This window comes from Vicia villosa, linkage group LG2 (assembly GCF_029867415.1).
Source record: "Vicia villosa cultivar HV-30 ecotype Madison, WI linkage group LG2, Vvil1.0, whole genome shotgun sequence".
Lineage (NCBI taxonomy): Eukaryota > Viridiplantae > Streptophyta > Magnoliopsida > Fabales > Fabaceae > Vicia > Vicia villosa.
In genome coordinates, this window is record NC_081181.1 from 127,880,917 (window position 1) to 127,897,560 (window position 16,644).

Here is a 16,644-nt window from a genome sequence, read left to right on the forward strand (position 1 = left end):
TTCTATTAGAGTATTGGAATGACACTGTTTGAGGCGTTATATGGTAGAAGGTGTATGACACCTTTATGTCGGTATGAGTTAGGAGAGTACATTGTGTTTGGGCCTAAGATTGTCCAACACACCACCGAGAAGAGCAAAGTGATTCAGGAGAAGATGAGAGCTTCTCAGAGTTTCCAAAAGAGTTATCATGATAAACAAAGGAAAGCACTTGAGTTTCGAGAGGAAGATCACATGTTTTTAAGGGTTACTCCGGTAAATGGTGTTGGTCGAGCTTTGAAGTCTCGGAAGGTCACTATGCATTTCATTGGTCCATACCAGATTATGCAGAAGATATGTGAAGTGGCCTATCAGATTGCTTTTCCACCGTCACTTTATAATCTCTATGATGTGTTTTATGTGTCTCAGTTAAGGAGATACATTTCGGGTCCACCACATGTGATCCAAGTGGATGATGTACAAATGAGAGATAACTTGATTGTTGCGGCATCACCCATGCAGATAGAGGATTCAGAAGTGAATCAGTTACGTGGTAAAGAGATTATCTCGGTGAAGGTAGCTTGGGGAGGACCAACTGATGGGATTGTGACTAGGAAGCTTGAGAGCCAGATGTAGGGATGGTAAGCAAACCCAAACCCGTGGGGCCCACCCGCACCCGAATCCGAGTCAACGGGTGAAAATCCAAATTGACTGGGTTTGGGTTCGGGTGCGGGTTTGGATAGTGTGAAACCCGCACTCGAAACCCAAAATTACACCCGCTTATATATATATATATATTGTGGAAATTTGTTGTAGAAAAAATGTATTTTATGTATTTTGCTGCAGGTTTGGGTGAAAAAACCCGAACCCAACGGGTGCGGGCGTGGGTGTTATTTTGCCACTCGAATAGCCTTTGGGTTTGGGTGCCGATTTCGGATGCAGGTTTGGGTAGTGCGAAACCCGCACCCGACCCGATTCGTTGCCATCCCTAGTCAGATGAAAGATTCGTATCTGAATTTGTTCCCTGGAGGTAATTTTCGAGGGTGAAAATTCTTTAAGAGGGGGAGAGTTGTAACACCCCATTTTTAGCAAAGTATTTTAATTTAATTTAATTTTAATTTTATGTGTTTATTTAATTACTATATGTGAATGATTAAATGAATATGAGTGAGAGGAAGGGTGTGTGATCATATGGTATGTAACACCCTTCTAAACCCCACGAAATAATAAACAATATATTCAGAGTAAACATGCAAAAAGGATGCTACAACTTGCCGATAAATTTCAAAACCAATGTCATGCTTTTACCGAGGAAACAAAATAATAGTATTCACCAAAACATGTTTAACAGAGCGGAAATAAACTCATAAAGTTGAATAAATTCAAAACATCAGTTATCAACTCCAAGCGGTCACCACCTCATAACTCAAACAAAATTATTCAACAATTAAAATAAGAGTGTATCAACAACTCTAAAACAAACGAGCGTTCCCCCAGTGTTACAAGACCAGAGCATGACATCTGACACAACTAACACCAACAAATAACTCTACGAGCTATCCTCACCGAAGCACAAAAGCAGCTACTCCTCAATCTGAAAAATGTCCACAGTAATGGTGAGTCTCATTCGCAATTAACAAATGTTATAAGCTCATAAACAATAAATCGTCATTAATATATTATTCACCCAACTGCAATATATTTAGATTTTCATAAAAACATTCATCGACAACACCAACTATAATCAATCATATTACCATGCAATAACACTGGAAATCTTCCAATCATGTTATAGCAGTATATACATATATGTAATGCACTGACACTATGCATGTGGTACCAATCATGGGTTTAACCCATCTCACTGATCCATACACCACCGGGATACGACTACTGCCAACTCACTAATTCCACACAATGGGAATTAGCTACCTCTGATCCAAACACCAAATGAATATGAATGCATGCTTAACATATGACATACTTACCATCACCACCGATTACGATGAATAAAATCATCTCAACACCACATCACCGAATTAGTATGTTCATATCATTAGCATCATTCAATAACCAATCATATATTATCACAACAAATGCAACAATAGTAACACAATCACATCATCACCACATTACTACATTGTCACACTCAACTTCATATGCCCACAATGTGTAACTTCACCAAATAGTTAAATTAGAATTTAAAATAAAATCGAACTAACGCTCATCACACCATTTTATCATATAAAACATTTCATCAGCTTCACAACGCTCGAAACGGTGCTCAAAACGGTTATACGGTTTAAAAGTTATGAGCTTTAGAAAATGTTTTATTTTTTTCAAAAGGTTACAGTGTAACCGATTACCAAAAATGGTGTAACCGATTACACCCACGAAAAATCAATTATTTTTGCAAAATGCTCAAGTGTAACCGGTTACGGGCAATAGTGTAACCGGTTACGCTTGACGTAACCTATTCACTATTATTTGAAAACAGCTGTGATCGGTTACCGTAACCGATTACGAGCTCGAAAATACAATTTTTGGAAATTAACACTCAGTGTAATCGGTTACCGTAACTGATTACACCCCCTGCAGTAGTAAATTCACTTTTTGACAGCAATTCAGTTTTTCTATCAATCCAATTTCATACCATTACGATAATACACCAAAAATAGCACCAATTACAGCCATTTGACACAATTATATCACACTACAATTCATTTTTAATATCAGTCATCATTCACAACAATCAATTACATCAATGATCATGAATTGAACCTAAAAGCTTCAAAACCCCAAACCTAACATACATCTCAATTGAAACAAATAGCATACAATTCAATCTTATCATCCATGAACCGATAATAGAAGTTAATTGGAAGAGTCCCCCCTTACCTTACCTTAGTTCTTGGGTTCTCCTCTTCTCTGTTCCTTCGCACTTTCACGTTCTCTGCTCTCTTATCTTCTTTTGCCTTTTGCTTTCTATTTCCCAATTTTCCTCTTTTCCTTATTTTATGAAAAACAAAAATTCACTTTAGTAAGGGCCTAACACTTAGTACCTCCCCTTTACTAATCACAACACTGACCCAATTACCTTATATCTCAATTTTCCAATTTAATCCGATTAAAATACCAATTAATCCCGATAATTAATTTAAATTCGAATTAAATTAATAATTGGAAAATACGGGGTGTTACATGGTAAGGTATAGAGAGTAATTAGAGAAAGAGGAGATAAATTAGAATTTATTTAATTAGTTAAAATAATGAACTGATTTTATTTAAATAAAATAATTAGTAATTATGAGTTAGTAGAGCTATTAAGGGTAAGTTAGAGAATGTAGAGATAAGTGAGGATAAAATAGGGATAACCTAAATAAGGGAATTAAGTTTTGTTTAAAAAGAGAAAAAATATGAGGGTTAAGAGTTGATAGTACGTAACATTGAGATTTTGGGAGAAAAGAGGCAAGAGTAGAGAAAAGCAAGGAAAACCTAAGGAGAACTCTAGGAAGGATAAGTCATAATCAAAACTTGAATTTTTGCAAGGAATTCAAGGTAAGGGTGGGAATTTGGTTTAATAATAGGGGTATGATGAAATGGCAGAGTAGGATTTCAGTTTTCTTTTGAATTATGATGATAATATTTTTTTTGATATGATATAATATGGATTATGTTCATGTGTATTGATATGTTGTTGTGGTGTCCATAAATCAATTGAATCATGATGAAATTTGTGCGAATTAGATGTTTTAGGGCATGAATTTGTTGAATGATTCATGAAGAAATTGTTGAAAAATTGTGTTAGTTGAGATGATGGTCATGTTCTCCTTGATAAAATTGTATGGAGATGATTTTGTACATTAGAAATTGTTACTGGTTTAATATTGGAAAACATGAAATTGTATAAGTGGATCATAACATGAGAACTAAGATTTTGGAAAAGGTCACAGCAACAACCGATTGTGCCATGGGTCAATCGATTGGTTTTTTGAAAGAAAAATGAAAAATTTAACTACAGTAGCCATGACAACCCATTGTCACCCATAACAAATGATTGTAGCTGTGCAAAAAGGTTTGGAAAAATATTTTTAAAGATGAATAATTGATTGTCACTTATTACAATCAATTGCTCCTGTTGGTTTTTAGCCAAATACTGTTTCTAGCCTAACTTTTAAATCGCAAGTCCAAATGAAATTTTGTTTGAAGCATTGGAAAACTAACGCGATTTCCTATCTAGTGATAACATAATCAGAGGTTGAATGTGTTGTAGTATAATCATAGTGATAGGTAAAATGTTTAAATATTATCCATATGCCTACTATGTTGATGAAGTTAATTGTTCTTCTGTTTGGTTAATGAATTATGCAATTGTTGTGATGATGATGTTGATGTGATTATGATTTGAATTGTTATATGCCTGAAGATAGCATGTGGAGTTGAGATATGTAATTTAGGTACCGATTTGTATTGGTTGTACTGGAATTGTATGGTTCGATGTGATACCGTTAATTGTTATGGAATTGTCGTGATGATGCATGCATTCATTCATGCATCCTATATTGTTGTTGTTGTTGTTGTTGAAAGAGGCAGGTTATGAGTCTCGCTGAGGGGACTTGTGACTGTCCCAAGCTCGGTGTGGGGCTCACGGGTTTGGCAAATGGAACCATTGTTGAGGTTGGTACCGCATGTATATGAGTCATTGTTGTGTTGTGAGTTGCATTGTTGAATAAATGCATATGATTGTGTTGTGAGTTATGAATGTTTGTGATTGTGGTGTATCGTGAGTTGTCTTGTATGAATAAATGCATATAATTATATTGTGAATGAGTTATGGATGTTTGTGATTGTGGTGTATAGTTGATCTTCTAAGAGAACCTGTATGTAGTGAACTACTCTGATTTTTATGCACCGTTAATTATTTGAATGTATTGTTGAGTAGATTTGCATTTGTGTTGCATTTGGTGATTATTTTTGGTATTATGATGTGTGAATGAGAATACTTGATATGTTTATGTCGTTGCAATTGGTGTGTGATGTTGTTAATTAATCTACTTCCAAATGTTCTTACCGCTAATTATTGAATTGTATTCTCACTCTTTCAGTTTGAATGTTTCCTTTACATGAGCCTCATGCAGATACTTAGGAGTAGCATTGTTGAAGTAAGTGGAAGATAGCCTTGGAGTTACTTCTGTAGTTTATCGTTTTCATTAGTGGTTCCTTGCTCTGATCATATAACATCAGGGTGGGATAAACGCTTGATTTGACTCTTATATTATTTGTGTCGAAGTTAAAGACTTTTCTTTTATGTTGTTGAGATTTTAAATTATTTTTAAGTCGATTGATGTAACTATGACTAATTATCGTAAGTTACAATGCCGTTGTTAGTTGTGTCATTAATGATTCTGCCGCGATGGCTCCTTAAACTAATTGGATGTCATGTAAACATCCCAGGTAAGGTTCAGATGAGTTGGATTTCGTGTAAACATATCAATTCCAAATGTGTGTCTTTGAACTATTATGTTGAAACCTGTATTACAGAGCATGATGTGTGTTTTTTATGTGTGTGACACCCTACGAGGTTGTATATATAATTAAATTATGTGATATTTTATGTGCAGGGTTTAGGGTGTTACACATTCGATTCATTTAAGTGCAAGACTTTGTCTGACACCTTCAAAGAGGTTTCCCTAAAGTGGTTCATGAACCTCCCTCTGCCTTTTACTAATCAATTATAAGAACCTCTTTAGGAAACTGGTTCACCAATTTCTCGACAAGTAAATACATAAAGGTGTCTACCACTAGTTTATTCAATGTCTGCCAAGGACCCTCTAAGTCACTAAGATAATACCTCTATCGTTTCAGTGATGCAAATATCATGGTAAGTCATCTCCATAACGAAATGGAGCATTCTAGAATATTTGAGAGTCAGGAATTTCAATGAATCTCTCATCCAGAAGTTCGTCGTCTCCATGACTCAAATTATGGCACAGGCTAAATGTTACATCAAGGGCGAAGAAATTAATATCGAGGAGAAGTCTAGAGACGTAAAGAACACGACACTGGAAGATCTGACTCATTGTAGTAGCAACACAAAAGCCACTATACACCTCGTCTGTCAAATACATATCAACTTTCAAGTGAAGTGAAATACCCGTTAATAACTTCATGTACCTCAACATCCGTCGGGAGAAGATCTAGCATGAAGTGCTCCATACTCACGATATTTCACCTCTGCCAGCACCTAAGTTAGGTACAGTGAGGCTCGAATTCGACAGATGTTGTAAGAACCACAAAGTAAAGGGTCATCACACTAATGACTACTACTAGTAATAACCAAAATGAATATGATCCTTCATTGCCATAATAAACCTCGCCATGAAAATGGGAGCTTCAAATCTCATAGCATGAAACGACTCTCAATTGATTGAAATTCAAGTAGCCGACGTGTATATGAAGAATGAGATCCAACTCGTCAAATATCTCCAAAGAGTGCAAGATTTAGCTAATAATTTCAAATTCTTTGAAAACAATCATACAAATAAAACTTGATCTTGAACAATCCATGATTCATATTCACCAGAAACATTACCTTATTGATGATCTTGATCAATCTTGGATTTATGTGAAATTTGGGGATTCACTAAACACTTGTGCATTCTTTCAACTTATTGATTCTATAAAAGATAATTGTTATCTTGCAACTTTATCGATAACTTTAAATCAAACTAATTGTTAAAATTTAAGTCGAAGAAAGTTAATGAAACAAACAAATTTTATGATAAAAATTTGGATACATTAAGTTCTAAAGAATCATCAAAATCAAGACAGACTTCAAAGTTCCAAGAAGACTTTGCAGATTAAATACCAAAATTGTTCTCACATTGGATCACAAAATTTGAACTGATAACTTGTTGGTGGTGTGTGATCCGACCTTCCCTAGCAACTCACTTAAACTTTAATCTATAAAAAAAACAAAAGAAATATGTAGACATGATATTTGTCCTACTAATTATAGTCCAAAAATAAAATCAAATACATATATTCCTTGACAAGGACATTTTAAAATGATTTATTTTTTGTTCCTATTATAGAGGTGGAGCCGCAGCAGGAAGGAGCGTTTAAACAGTGACCACACACGCGCACATTTAGCCACAACTTCCGTAACCCCGCTCCACTCTCTCTCTTCTTTTCATTCGCTATTAATTAAAACTTCAAACTTCAAATTCCTTCTACGAACCCTCAAACAGCCACTAGTATCTCTCATTCTTCTCTTATTGTTCCCATCATTCAGACACTAAAATCCCCATTCACTTATCAATATCATTCTTCTCGAGTAAGTTACATTTCAAATTATTACTAGTATCAAGTGTAGGTGTCAGTGGTCGTGTTTCTGGTGTCTGTGATGGACCGTCGAGGTTGGCCGTGGAAGAAAAAATCATCTGATAAAGTCACAAAGACTGATAAACCGTTTGAGGCACATGACTCTGTTGATTCTACCTTGTCTTCTGTGGCACATTTAGGAAATCAGGTCTACATTTAATTTTAATCTTTGGAATGAAAAAGTTTTTGCTATGCAAAACTAGCTAAATTGCTCACTAGTCCTGTTCTTTTTTTATGTAATTTTCTCAGCAGGAAAATTGCGCAAATAAGAATTATGTTCAAATTCCAATGGACTCATACACATGTATGACTGGATTGGAAGATCAAGTAAAAGATTTGGAATCAAAGCTATCAGCAGCTTATTCAGAGTTAGATAACAAGGAAAATCTGGTTAAACAGCATGCGAAAGTTGCGGAGGAAGCAGTCTCAGGTAATACTTACATGAATGTACATAAATTTATAATTTATGATATGTTTAGTAAAAATAGCGGTTGATGGATAAGTTAGCTTAAAGTTTATGGTTTATGGCTGATGACTGATAATTTATAGTTTATAATTTATAGCTGATGACTGATGATTGATAGCTGATAAGCTAATTGAAATGTTTGTTAAAATTAAGTGTTCAATTAGCTGATAAATGTAAAGTTATACTCTACAAACCCTAAGGCTTGATTAATAGAAAGGTACTGCAGCTTTTAGGGTTTAGGGAAATGTAGGCACAATTGGCCGAAATCCGTGATCAAACGATGTGTGTTGTTTGTCTGCGTTTTTTTTTTTAATCTTTTTACTTTTGAATTGAGTTGTTGTATTAACAGAAAAATATCAGATAGAGTTGATTCATTCTTGTATGTATTTTAGGTTGGGAGAAAGCTGATGCAGAAGTTGTTTCCTTAAGAAGTCAACTTGAATCTATCACTCTTTCGAAGCGTAGTTGTGATGAGAGAGTAACTCACTTAGACGGAGCTTTGAAAGAATGCGTGAAGCAGATAAGAACTATAAAGGAAGAAAATGAGAAGAAAATACAAGAGGTGATTCTTATGAAGTCTCAACAGTGGGAAAGGTTCAAGTTAGAGCTTGAATCGGAAATAGATAAGTTGGATAAAGGACTTCGCGAAGAAGCTTCTGAAAATGCCGCGCTTCTGAGATCGCTTCATGAGAGTTCAAACAAAATAGTGAAACTAAAAGAAGAAAAGTCTGAAGTTGAGGCCGAGTTAGAGCTTCAAAAGAAGAATGTTCAGTCATATGAGAAAGAAGTGAATTCTTTGAAGTATGAGCTGCATATTGTTTCTAAGGAGATGGATATTCGAAACGAAGAGAAGAACATGATAATGAAATCGGCAGAAGTGGCTAACAAACGGCACTCCGAGGATGTTAAGACTATTGCTAGGTTGGAGGGTGAGTGTCAACGTCTTCGTGGTCTGCTGCGAAAGAAGTTACCTGGACCTGCTGCATTGGCACAAATGAAGCTAGAAGTTGAGAGTACGCACCGCGTCATTAGTGGAATTCATCAAAGGAAAAGTAGTAACCAGCAAGAATCTGAGTTTCTTAGTGTGTTGAAACGATTTGAGGTGTTTGAAGAAGAAACAACGAGATTGAAAGAAGCTTTGGCCTCAAGTAATGCTGAACTACAGGCTTCTAGGAACTTGTACACTAAAACAGTTGGTAGAGTCAAGAGCTTAGAAGCTGAGGTACAAATTCTTCATCAAGAAAGAAGTTCGCAGACGCAGAAATCAAATTTAGAGCTCAATTACCGGAATTCTTCGAGTAGAATTTCTAGCAATTCACCAAGCATCACTTCTATATCTGATAGTTGGCATGAGGATCCAGAAAGTCCTGTTGAGTCATTTGCAGCCTCAGTTTCTGGCCATTTTGAAGTAAGTCGAGTTAGAAGCTCGGTTAAATATGAGAATCGCAAAAGTGAAGCTATCTCAGAACTGATGGACGATTTCCTCGAAATGGAGAAAATGGCATGTTCGTCAGACAATGACAGTGTACAGATTGCTAACAAAGTAAAGAACGATTCCGAAGATAATCAATTAAAATCAAATGACGCTTTGGTTGAGATTCAGCTGAAATGTATGACAGAGTCTTATAAGTCACTTCAAACACATGTAGAAGAGCTAGAAGCTGAAAATAAGCGTCTTAAGGAAAAGATAGATGAGCTAAAGAACGATCTCGAGGAGGAGAAACACTGTCATCATAATGCTTTGGCGAGGCACAAAGAATTAGAGGAAAAAATGCAAAGGTTAGCTCTGATCCCCTAAAACATGATCTAGTTCAAAATCATAGGCAACAATATCATAGCTTCTATACTGTATAATTTGAGCTTTCGGCTTTGCTTCTCAAGTACTTTCTGATTTTTCTGTCTGTTTGTTACTTGAAGGGATAAGTGTCTGGAGTGTACGTCAAATTCGGCAGCAAAGAAAGACATTGATACTCGGAAGGTACATTACTTACATATCATTATAGCTTTGGTTCATGACATTTTTTTAACGTTTTCTTTAGCAAATTCATTCTTCAATCATATTTTTTTCGATTCCTTGATGTCGTTACAGGACGCAGAACTAGCAGCTGCAGAGAAAAAGCTAGCACAATGTCAAGAGACGCTACATGTACTTGGCAGGCAGTTACAAGCAATGTGTCCACAAATTGGCTCTAAAAGACTTCAAACAAATGAATCGTCGATTATACCAAATTATGATTGGTCGAATTCCAATGGCTCCTATAACTCAGATGAAATTGATCATGCTGAAGCATGTAGTCTATCTTCTAATTCTGATATTCAAGGAGCGAATGACGAGTTTTCATCATCTCGGAACTTTAGTTCCACGTCATGTCTTTCAGACACAGAATGCAACCGTTCGGTAAACTCTTCAATAGTATCAGAGGGATCTCACCGATGATTTCGATTTATAGCTTAGTATCAGAGAGTCTAACTCGTTTTGCCACCCCTACTAAATATGTTATAATTCTGTATATATGATTATTACTATTATAATCAAAACATTCAGGATGCAAGGTTAATTATAATTTATAATTTTAATATCAAATATGAAGGAACTGTTTGGAGGATATAACTGAAAAAATGCTTGTGGATTGAAGGAAAAGAAACCAATTATAAGACATAGACATTTGTGCCGACGAAATTGTGCATAGAGAAAGTAGAACATTTAGTTTGATACATAGGAGACATAAGTGATACTATAAAGATTATATTATTATTATTATTGTTATAGTTGTTGAGTTTGTGTTTGTTTGGTAATAGTTTAGGAATTGGTACGTTGGGTAACATAAGCTTTTATTTTAGAGTTCATGCACTTAACATGTGTGTCCTACAAATTCTTTAGCAACCGAACACTTACCTTGTGTGCTTCTACAAATAAGCAATTATGGGTTCTAGATTTGGCAAACAACATCCAAAATAGTATTCTATATGATACAATATGTCTTTTATTCTATTAACTTTGAACAACATCGTTATCAATTTTTAAGTATTTGAGTTTCATTATTATTTTTTAGGTTAGAGTTTCATTATTTTTAAATTGTATGGATTAGATGCTTTAAATGGATAGACTTGACTTAACTTAATTGGCTTGTTTGTTAGTTTTTCTTTCCTTCTACAATGTTCTTGGCTAGTGGCAAAATTGCATATTAAATGTCTTATGTACTTCTCATTACAAACATTTATAATTGTTGAATTTAAAAGAGGGTTGAAATCTAACAAAAAAAAAAATCTGTATTATAAAAAAAATAACAACTAAAATAAATGATTTTTAAATTTGGTGATTGGTTTTAATGAGGAATAAAAATTAAAAATATTCATTTAACGTGATATTATCTGTGTTTTTTAGGGTGCGTTTGATTTGTAAATTATGAAGTACTGGACAGAACAGTACTAGACAATACAGAACAGTACAAGACAACTTTTTGTATTGTACTGTGTTTGATGGTTACTGGACTGGACAACTATTTTCTGGATTTTGCTTGATATGTCCATGCACCAGACAAAATAATACAATTTTTAATATAATATTATTTATTGATATATAAAATATAATATTTATGAATCAAAATATTAAATAATAAGGAGGAAAAAAGATGAAGAAATAATTTTTTTACTCTAATTTGTTTAATATATTTATGCAGCAGACAAAATAATATAATTTCTTATATAATATTTTTTTATTAATATTTTTGAATCAAAATATTAAATAATGAGAAGAGAAGAAAAATAATAAATTGAGATTTTTTTTCTCTACTTTATTTGATATGTCAATGAACCGAATAAAAATAGTATAATTTTTATTATAATATTTTTTCGATATATAACATATTAATATTATATTTATGAATTAAAATATTAAATAATAAGAAAGAGAGTAAAAATTATTTTTTTGATATTTTATTGATAATTAGTGTTTGGGACAAAAAGTTGTCCCATGGTTTAGTGGGGGACAAGAAATTATGATTTTGTCCAGTACCTTGCCACATTTTTTGTCTAGTACCATGATTAGTTTCTGCATCAAACAGAGTACAAAAAAATTGTCCTGTCCTGTACCTCGTTTTTTAGCAAATCAAACGCACCCTTAAATTCATTTCCAAATGGTAAGCACGAATTGTGTACTAACTCTTTTAAAAATGATAACCATGTTATATAAAGATGGCAAAGCTATAAAAAAAATGTTAAATTGACCAATAACAAAAACTTAATAAAAATTAAAAATTTAGATTCAAAGTGAATGAAAATTTAAAAAATTGTTTTTTCTCCTAAAAAAACACAGAAAAACAAATAGAATAATCAGGTTTACTTTTTTAAGATGGGTTTCATAACTAATACGTTGAGTGGAGGGTGAACGTATGAGAATAAGAGAAATGAAGAACAAAATACTTAAACATGTGAGATTCAAGGTTAATCTTTTAAGGTTATAACAATATAGAATTGGTTGAAAATGGAATTATCAAGATCAATAAGATATATAGAGATGCTTCCTTCTTATTCTTAATGAAAATATAAATTTGATGAGAACGTGACAAGAGAAAATAACAAAATTGAAAGAAACTCTTTTAAAACTAAACTAATGTGGTTGTGTTAAAAGATAAACAATTTTCATTTATTGAGAAAACACAATATAAAATCAATCAATAGAAAAAAAGAGAATTTTTATATTGAATCTAACCCATCCTTATAAAGTGTGAAGCGTCATTCTTTATACTTTCTATTTAAGATTTTATCTTTAAAACATATGATATTTTTATTGAATTCAATTTACTTTTACAAGCTAACTTATAAGAAAGTAAGTGCTATATTTTATAACTTATAGTCTTACAATATCTTCAAAATAATCATATAATCGAGTCTCCATATCGACATGATCGTCTTTAATACATAGAAATTCTATTTATTTTTCATGGTTAAACGACTACTAATCTACATATAACTTTCAAAAAATTAAGACGGCTCTGAAGATGAATAGGAGAAAAACATATAAGTGTAAATTTGACTGAGAATCAACATGAAAAGCGGTCTTAAGTAAAAAGGTCAAACATAAAAAAACATGCTTCGATAGTCAACATGATTTAATATCACTTTTGACAGTTTTAATTTCCTATTATTAAGGACAACGAATCTTATACAAAGAATCTAAAGACTCATACATAACAATATAGGATCTCGTAAAACTATCAATATAACTTTTAAAAAGATTAATTTTATCAGTCCAAAAACAAATATATATATATATATATATATATATATATATATATATATATATATATATATATATATATATATATATATATATATATATATATATATATATATATATATATATATATATGAGCATTTTAAAATGAGAGATGAGAGGAACAAATATCAACCATTGGATTCATCAAGAGAGAGAGTGTTAATACATTAATATGGCTATTAATTTCTCTCTCTTGATGAATCCAATGGTTGATATCTCTCATATATATATATATATATATATATATATATATATATATATATATATATATATATATATATATATATATATATATATATATATATATATATATATATATATATATATATATATATATATATATATATATATATATATATATATATATATATATATACTCTTAAAAAACCTTTGTCCATACAAACCTAATAATATCATTATTATTAAAAAATCATTATACTAAACTTTTTTGCTTTACATATGTGGCTAAGATAATCAGATTTTGTTATCTCTTAATCAAAGAAAAAACAAAAAGATTAAGTGCTTAATTGTCTTGAAGACCTTATTTTATAGACAATGAGGCCCCATCCCCATGTGCTCCAAATGGACAATGTTGTGGATGGATTAGCCAATTAAGCATGGGTTTATTGTGAAATGTGTATAATTTAATTTAATTATTATAATTAATTTTTAAGTAGCAACTATTGCCAAGTAGACAATAACATGTGGCCAATATAATGCACTATAGTTTTTATTTAATTCACAAGGAAAAATATCTAAGTAGTAGTACTTCTAAATTGTATGGACAAGTACTTTATACTAGTCCTACATTTTGTGTGGAAGAGAAAATTAACTATTTTTGAAAATGTCCAAACTTATATTAGCTGTACAATATAGTTTATTTTTCATTTTTAAAAACAACTTAGAAATTTTCCATAATCCTAGCATGAGATGAAACATTTAAACACATCTAATTTGAGTTATTTGGATTTTAAGTCACATTTTAACTAAGATAGACATTAAGCCAAGCCAATGAATGAAAAGAAAAAAGGTGGCTAATTACTAATTAGCATATAATTTTCACTTAACATGATGATAGCTACTCCTCTAAGTACTTTTTAATTCTTATACTTAGTGAACTTGTTTGAGGAAAAAAGAAAAAGAATATAGCTTTACCCTAAATCGTGATGAAAGTGATGTGACATAATGAATTTAGAGTATACATGACATGATTCATAAAAGTAATATACATGCATATTGTATTTCGTAATGCAATAAACTTTTGCAATTTTAGGTTAGCCATTAAATGTCTCAATCATTCAACTCTTTTTGTATATAACTTATATATTCATTTCTATTAATTACTCACATGCTAAATTGAATATAGAAATGTAAAAAAAAAATTAAATATGTCTAAAGTCCCTCTAATTTAAGTGTTTTTTCCTTTTTATTTTTTTTTAAAAAAATTTCATTAAAGAATCATCTCTTTAAAATTAAGAACTTTAATTTTTGGTCATTTCTGTAACTTAGTAACTGAATTAACGACAATTTACTGTTTAACGACTAAATTAACGACGATTTTAATAGGAAGAAGGACAAAAAATAAATATATTTAAAAAGAAAATTTAAATATATTTAATCATAGAAAACATATCATAACACTAGCAAGTGGTGCTACCTAAATATTGTTTGGGATTTAAAAGATATGGAGTTTGTAATTTGGTAAAATAACTATTGCTAAAAAATTTACCTCAACTAAATTCTCATAGAAAAATCTTTGATAAAAATTTACTTGATGTTTCTTCATTTGATTTTAAATTACTGTCCACAACTATAGTGATATAAAAGTTTTTCACTCAAATACAATAAAATTGTAATTACAATTGTAACCGCATTTTCTTATTATGTAAATGTCATATTATAACCACAATTTAAAATCAATTATGTAATTAATAAAAATTTTCATAATAGGATATGGTGTTAATCTTTCTATTTTTTTTCCTTGGAAAAAGGCTTGAAATATAGTAGTGTCTAAAACAATTTATTTGCAATTAAGCCCTTCTCTAGTACAATATTGCATTGCTTCTTTTAATAAATCATTACTCAAATACAAATGACATTGCTAAAGAAATTCTCTCCTTGGAAATCAATCCATATACATATATCTATATATACAATTACCATACTAAACTTAAAATACTATTAGTACATCTTCAAAATTACAATAAGAACGGAATTTTCTTGAAACTGTAAATTACAGTTTTGTAAAATGATTGTCACTTATCGTGATTATGTCAAACTCACCATAAATTGATCTTGTAATTTCGTCAGAACCATCACTTGATGAAGAAATTTCATGTTTGGTGGTAATCTTCGACTAATAAAACCTAATAATCCTTGCTTTTTTATCTCATCAATGAAGTTAATGACTCAAAAACAACTTCATCACAAGGGATAGTAAGTCCCATATCATGATTGAAACCAAACTCCTCTTCAGCTCTTTGTAACAAACTTTGAAATTGAGGATGTGATAGCCAAGAAATTGGAATAATGTACCTTGTTCTATTCTCACCAACATAAACTGCAAAATGACCTTTTGGTACATCATCAGGAAGATCCTCTTCATCATAACCATGCTTTTTGCCAAAACTTGAACATCTTTTGAGAATTTGCTTGATAACTTCAGCTTGTGGAAGTTTGTTGGATTTTCTCATGGCCATTGTTTTGCTATTTGCACCTCCAACTTTGAATGTATTTTTTTTGAGTGTGGATTGTGAGATGGAAGTGGATGAAGAGGGATTTATGATGTGAGGATTTTATAGGACTAAAAAGATAGAACACGAGTCATGTGGGTGTGGGGACTATAAGTGTTTAATGGGCAAAGCAAGTTCCAACCCCAATGGAGGTTCGAATGCATGCTACTTTTCCAATAGACAACGTGGGCCATTTTTCCATCTTAAATACAAATTTTTCTTGCATTTTTGTCTCTAATCAATATTATCATGTTGGAAAATTAAATTCCTTAGGCACATATTATGTTTTTTCATTACCTAAAGAATTATTTGCTTCCTAAGAAATTATTAGCTTCCATTATTATTATTTTTTGAACATGAGAACCCTATATTACACTACATATACCTTATACGTAAGTATTGCAAGTAAGATCAGACGATCTAAATTCTATTTAAGAAATTTAAAATAATAAATTGCTTTTGTGATTTAACCTAACATAAATAGTCTAATCAAATTCAAATAAATTGAACTATAACGAAGTATTTATGTGAGGGGGTAAAACATCTTGCAAATAAAAAGGTCACATTGTCAGAAGATATATCCCTCTCGATGCTGATATAAAAAGAACTTTTTTTACTTATGACAAGTATTCGAAAGAAAAATTAATTTTTTTAAAATTACATTACATGGGCTAAACATATTGTGAAGCTATTTTTGGTTATATTAATTTAATCATTATATATCATTAATTAAATTAAAAAATCATTGAAGTTGAATTAAAAGTTTTATGTGTGTTTTTTTTCTTTCAATTATACCGGTGTTGATCGTT

At 31.6% G+C, this 16,644-nt stretch overlaps 3 protein-coding genes across 4 annotated transcripts; 2 read left to right on the forward strand and 1 right to left on the reverse strand.

Annotated features, from left to right (window-relative positions):
- Nucleotides 1-294: 294 nt before the first annotated feature.
- Nucleotides 295-612, forward strand: LOC131649979 (uncharacterized). Its single transcript, XM_058919722.1, has one exon. It carries the CDS (start codon nucleotides 295-297, stop codon nucleotides 610-612), a length of 318 nt encoding a protein of 105 aa, XP_058775705.1.
- Nucleotides 613-7,132: 6,520 nt separating this feature from the next.
- On the forward strand, nucleotides 7,133-10,713 carry LOC131652047 (filament-like plant protein 4). 2 transcript variants are annotated; one of them, XM_058921822.1, is made up of 5 exons: nucleotides 7,133-7,507; nucleotides 7,612-7,789; nucleotides 8,218-9,604; nucleotides 9,743-9,803; nucleotides 9,915-10,713. In XM_058921822.1, exons 1-5 carry the CDS (start codon nucleotides 7,382-7,384, stop codon nucleotides 10,260-10,262), a joined length of 2,100 nt encoding a protein of 699 aa, XP_058777805.1. In that variant the 5' UTR covers nucleotides 7,133-7,381; the 3' UTR covers nucleotides 10,263-10,713. The 2 variants fall into 2 exon arrangements, with proteins under 2 accessions (XP_058777805.1, XP_058777804.1); XM_058921821.1 differs by having other exon boundaries at nucleotides 7,609-7,789; nucleotides 9,915-10,707.
- A 4,417-nt stretch (nucleotides 10,714-15,130) lies between these two features.
- Nucleotides 15,131-15,993, reverse strand: LOC131646764 (auxin-responsive protein SAUR50-like). The gene has a single exon (XM_058916729.1). The coding sequence runs from the start codon at nucleotides 15,800-15,802 to the stop codon at nucleotides 15,488-15,490; it is 315 nt and encodes a 104-aa protein (XP_058772712.1). The 5' UTR covers nucleotides 15,803-15,993; the 3' UTR covers nucleotides 15,131-15,487.
- Nucleotides 15,994-16,644: the final 651 nt, after the last annotated feature.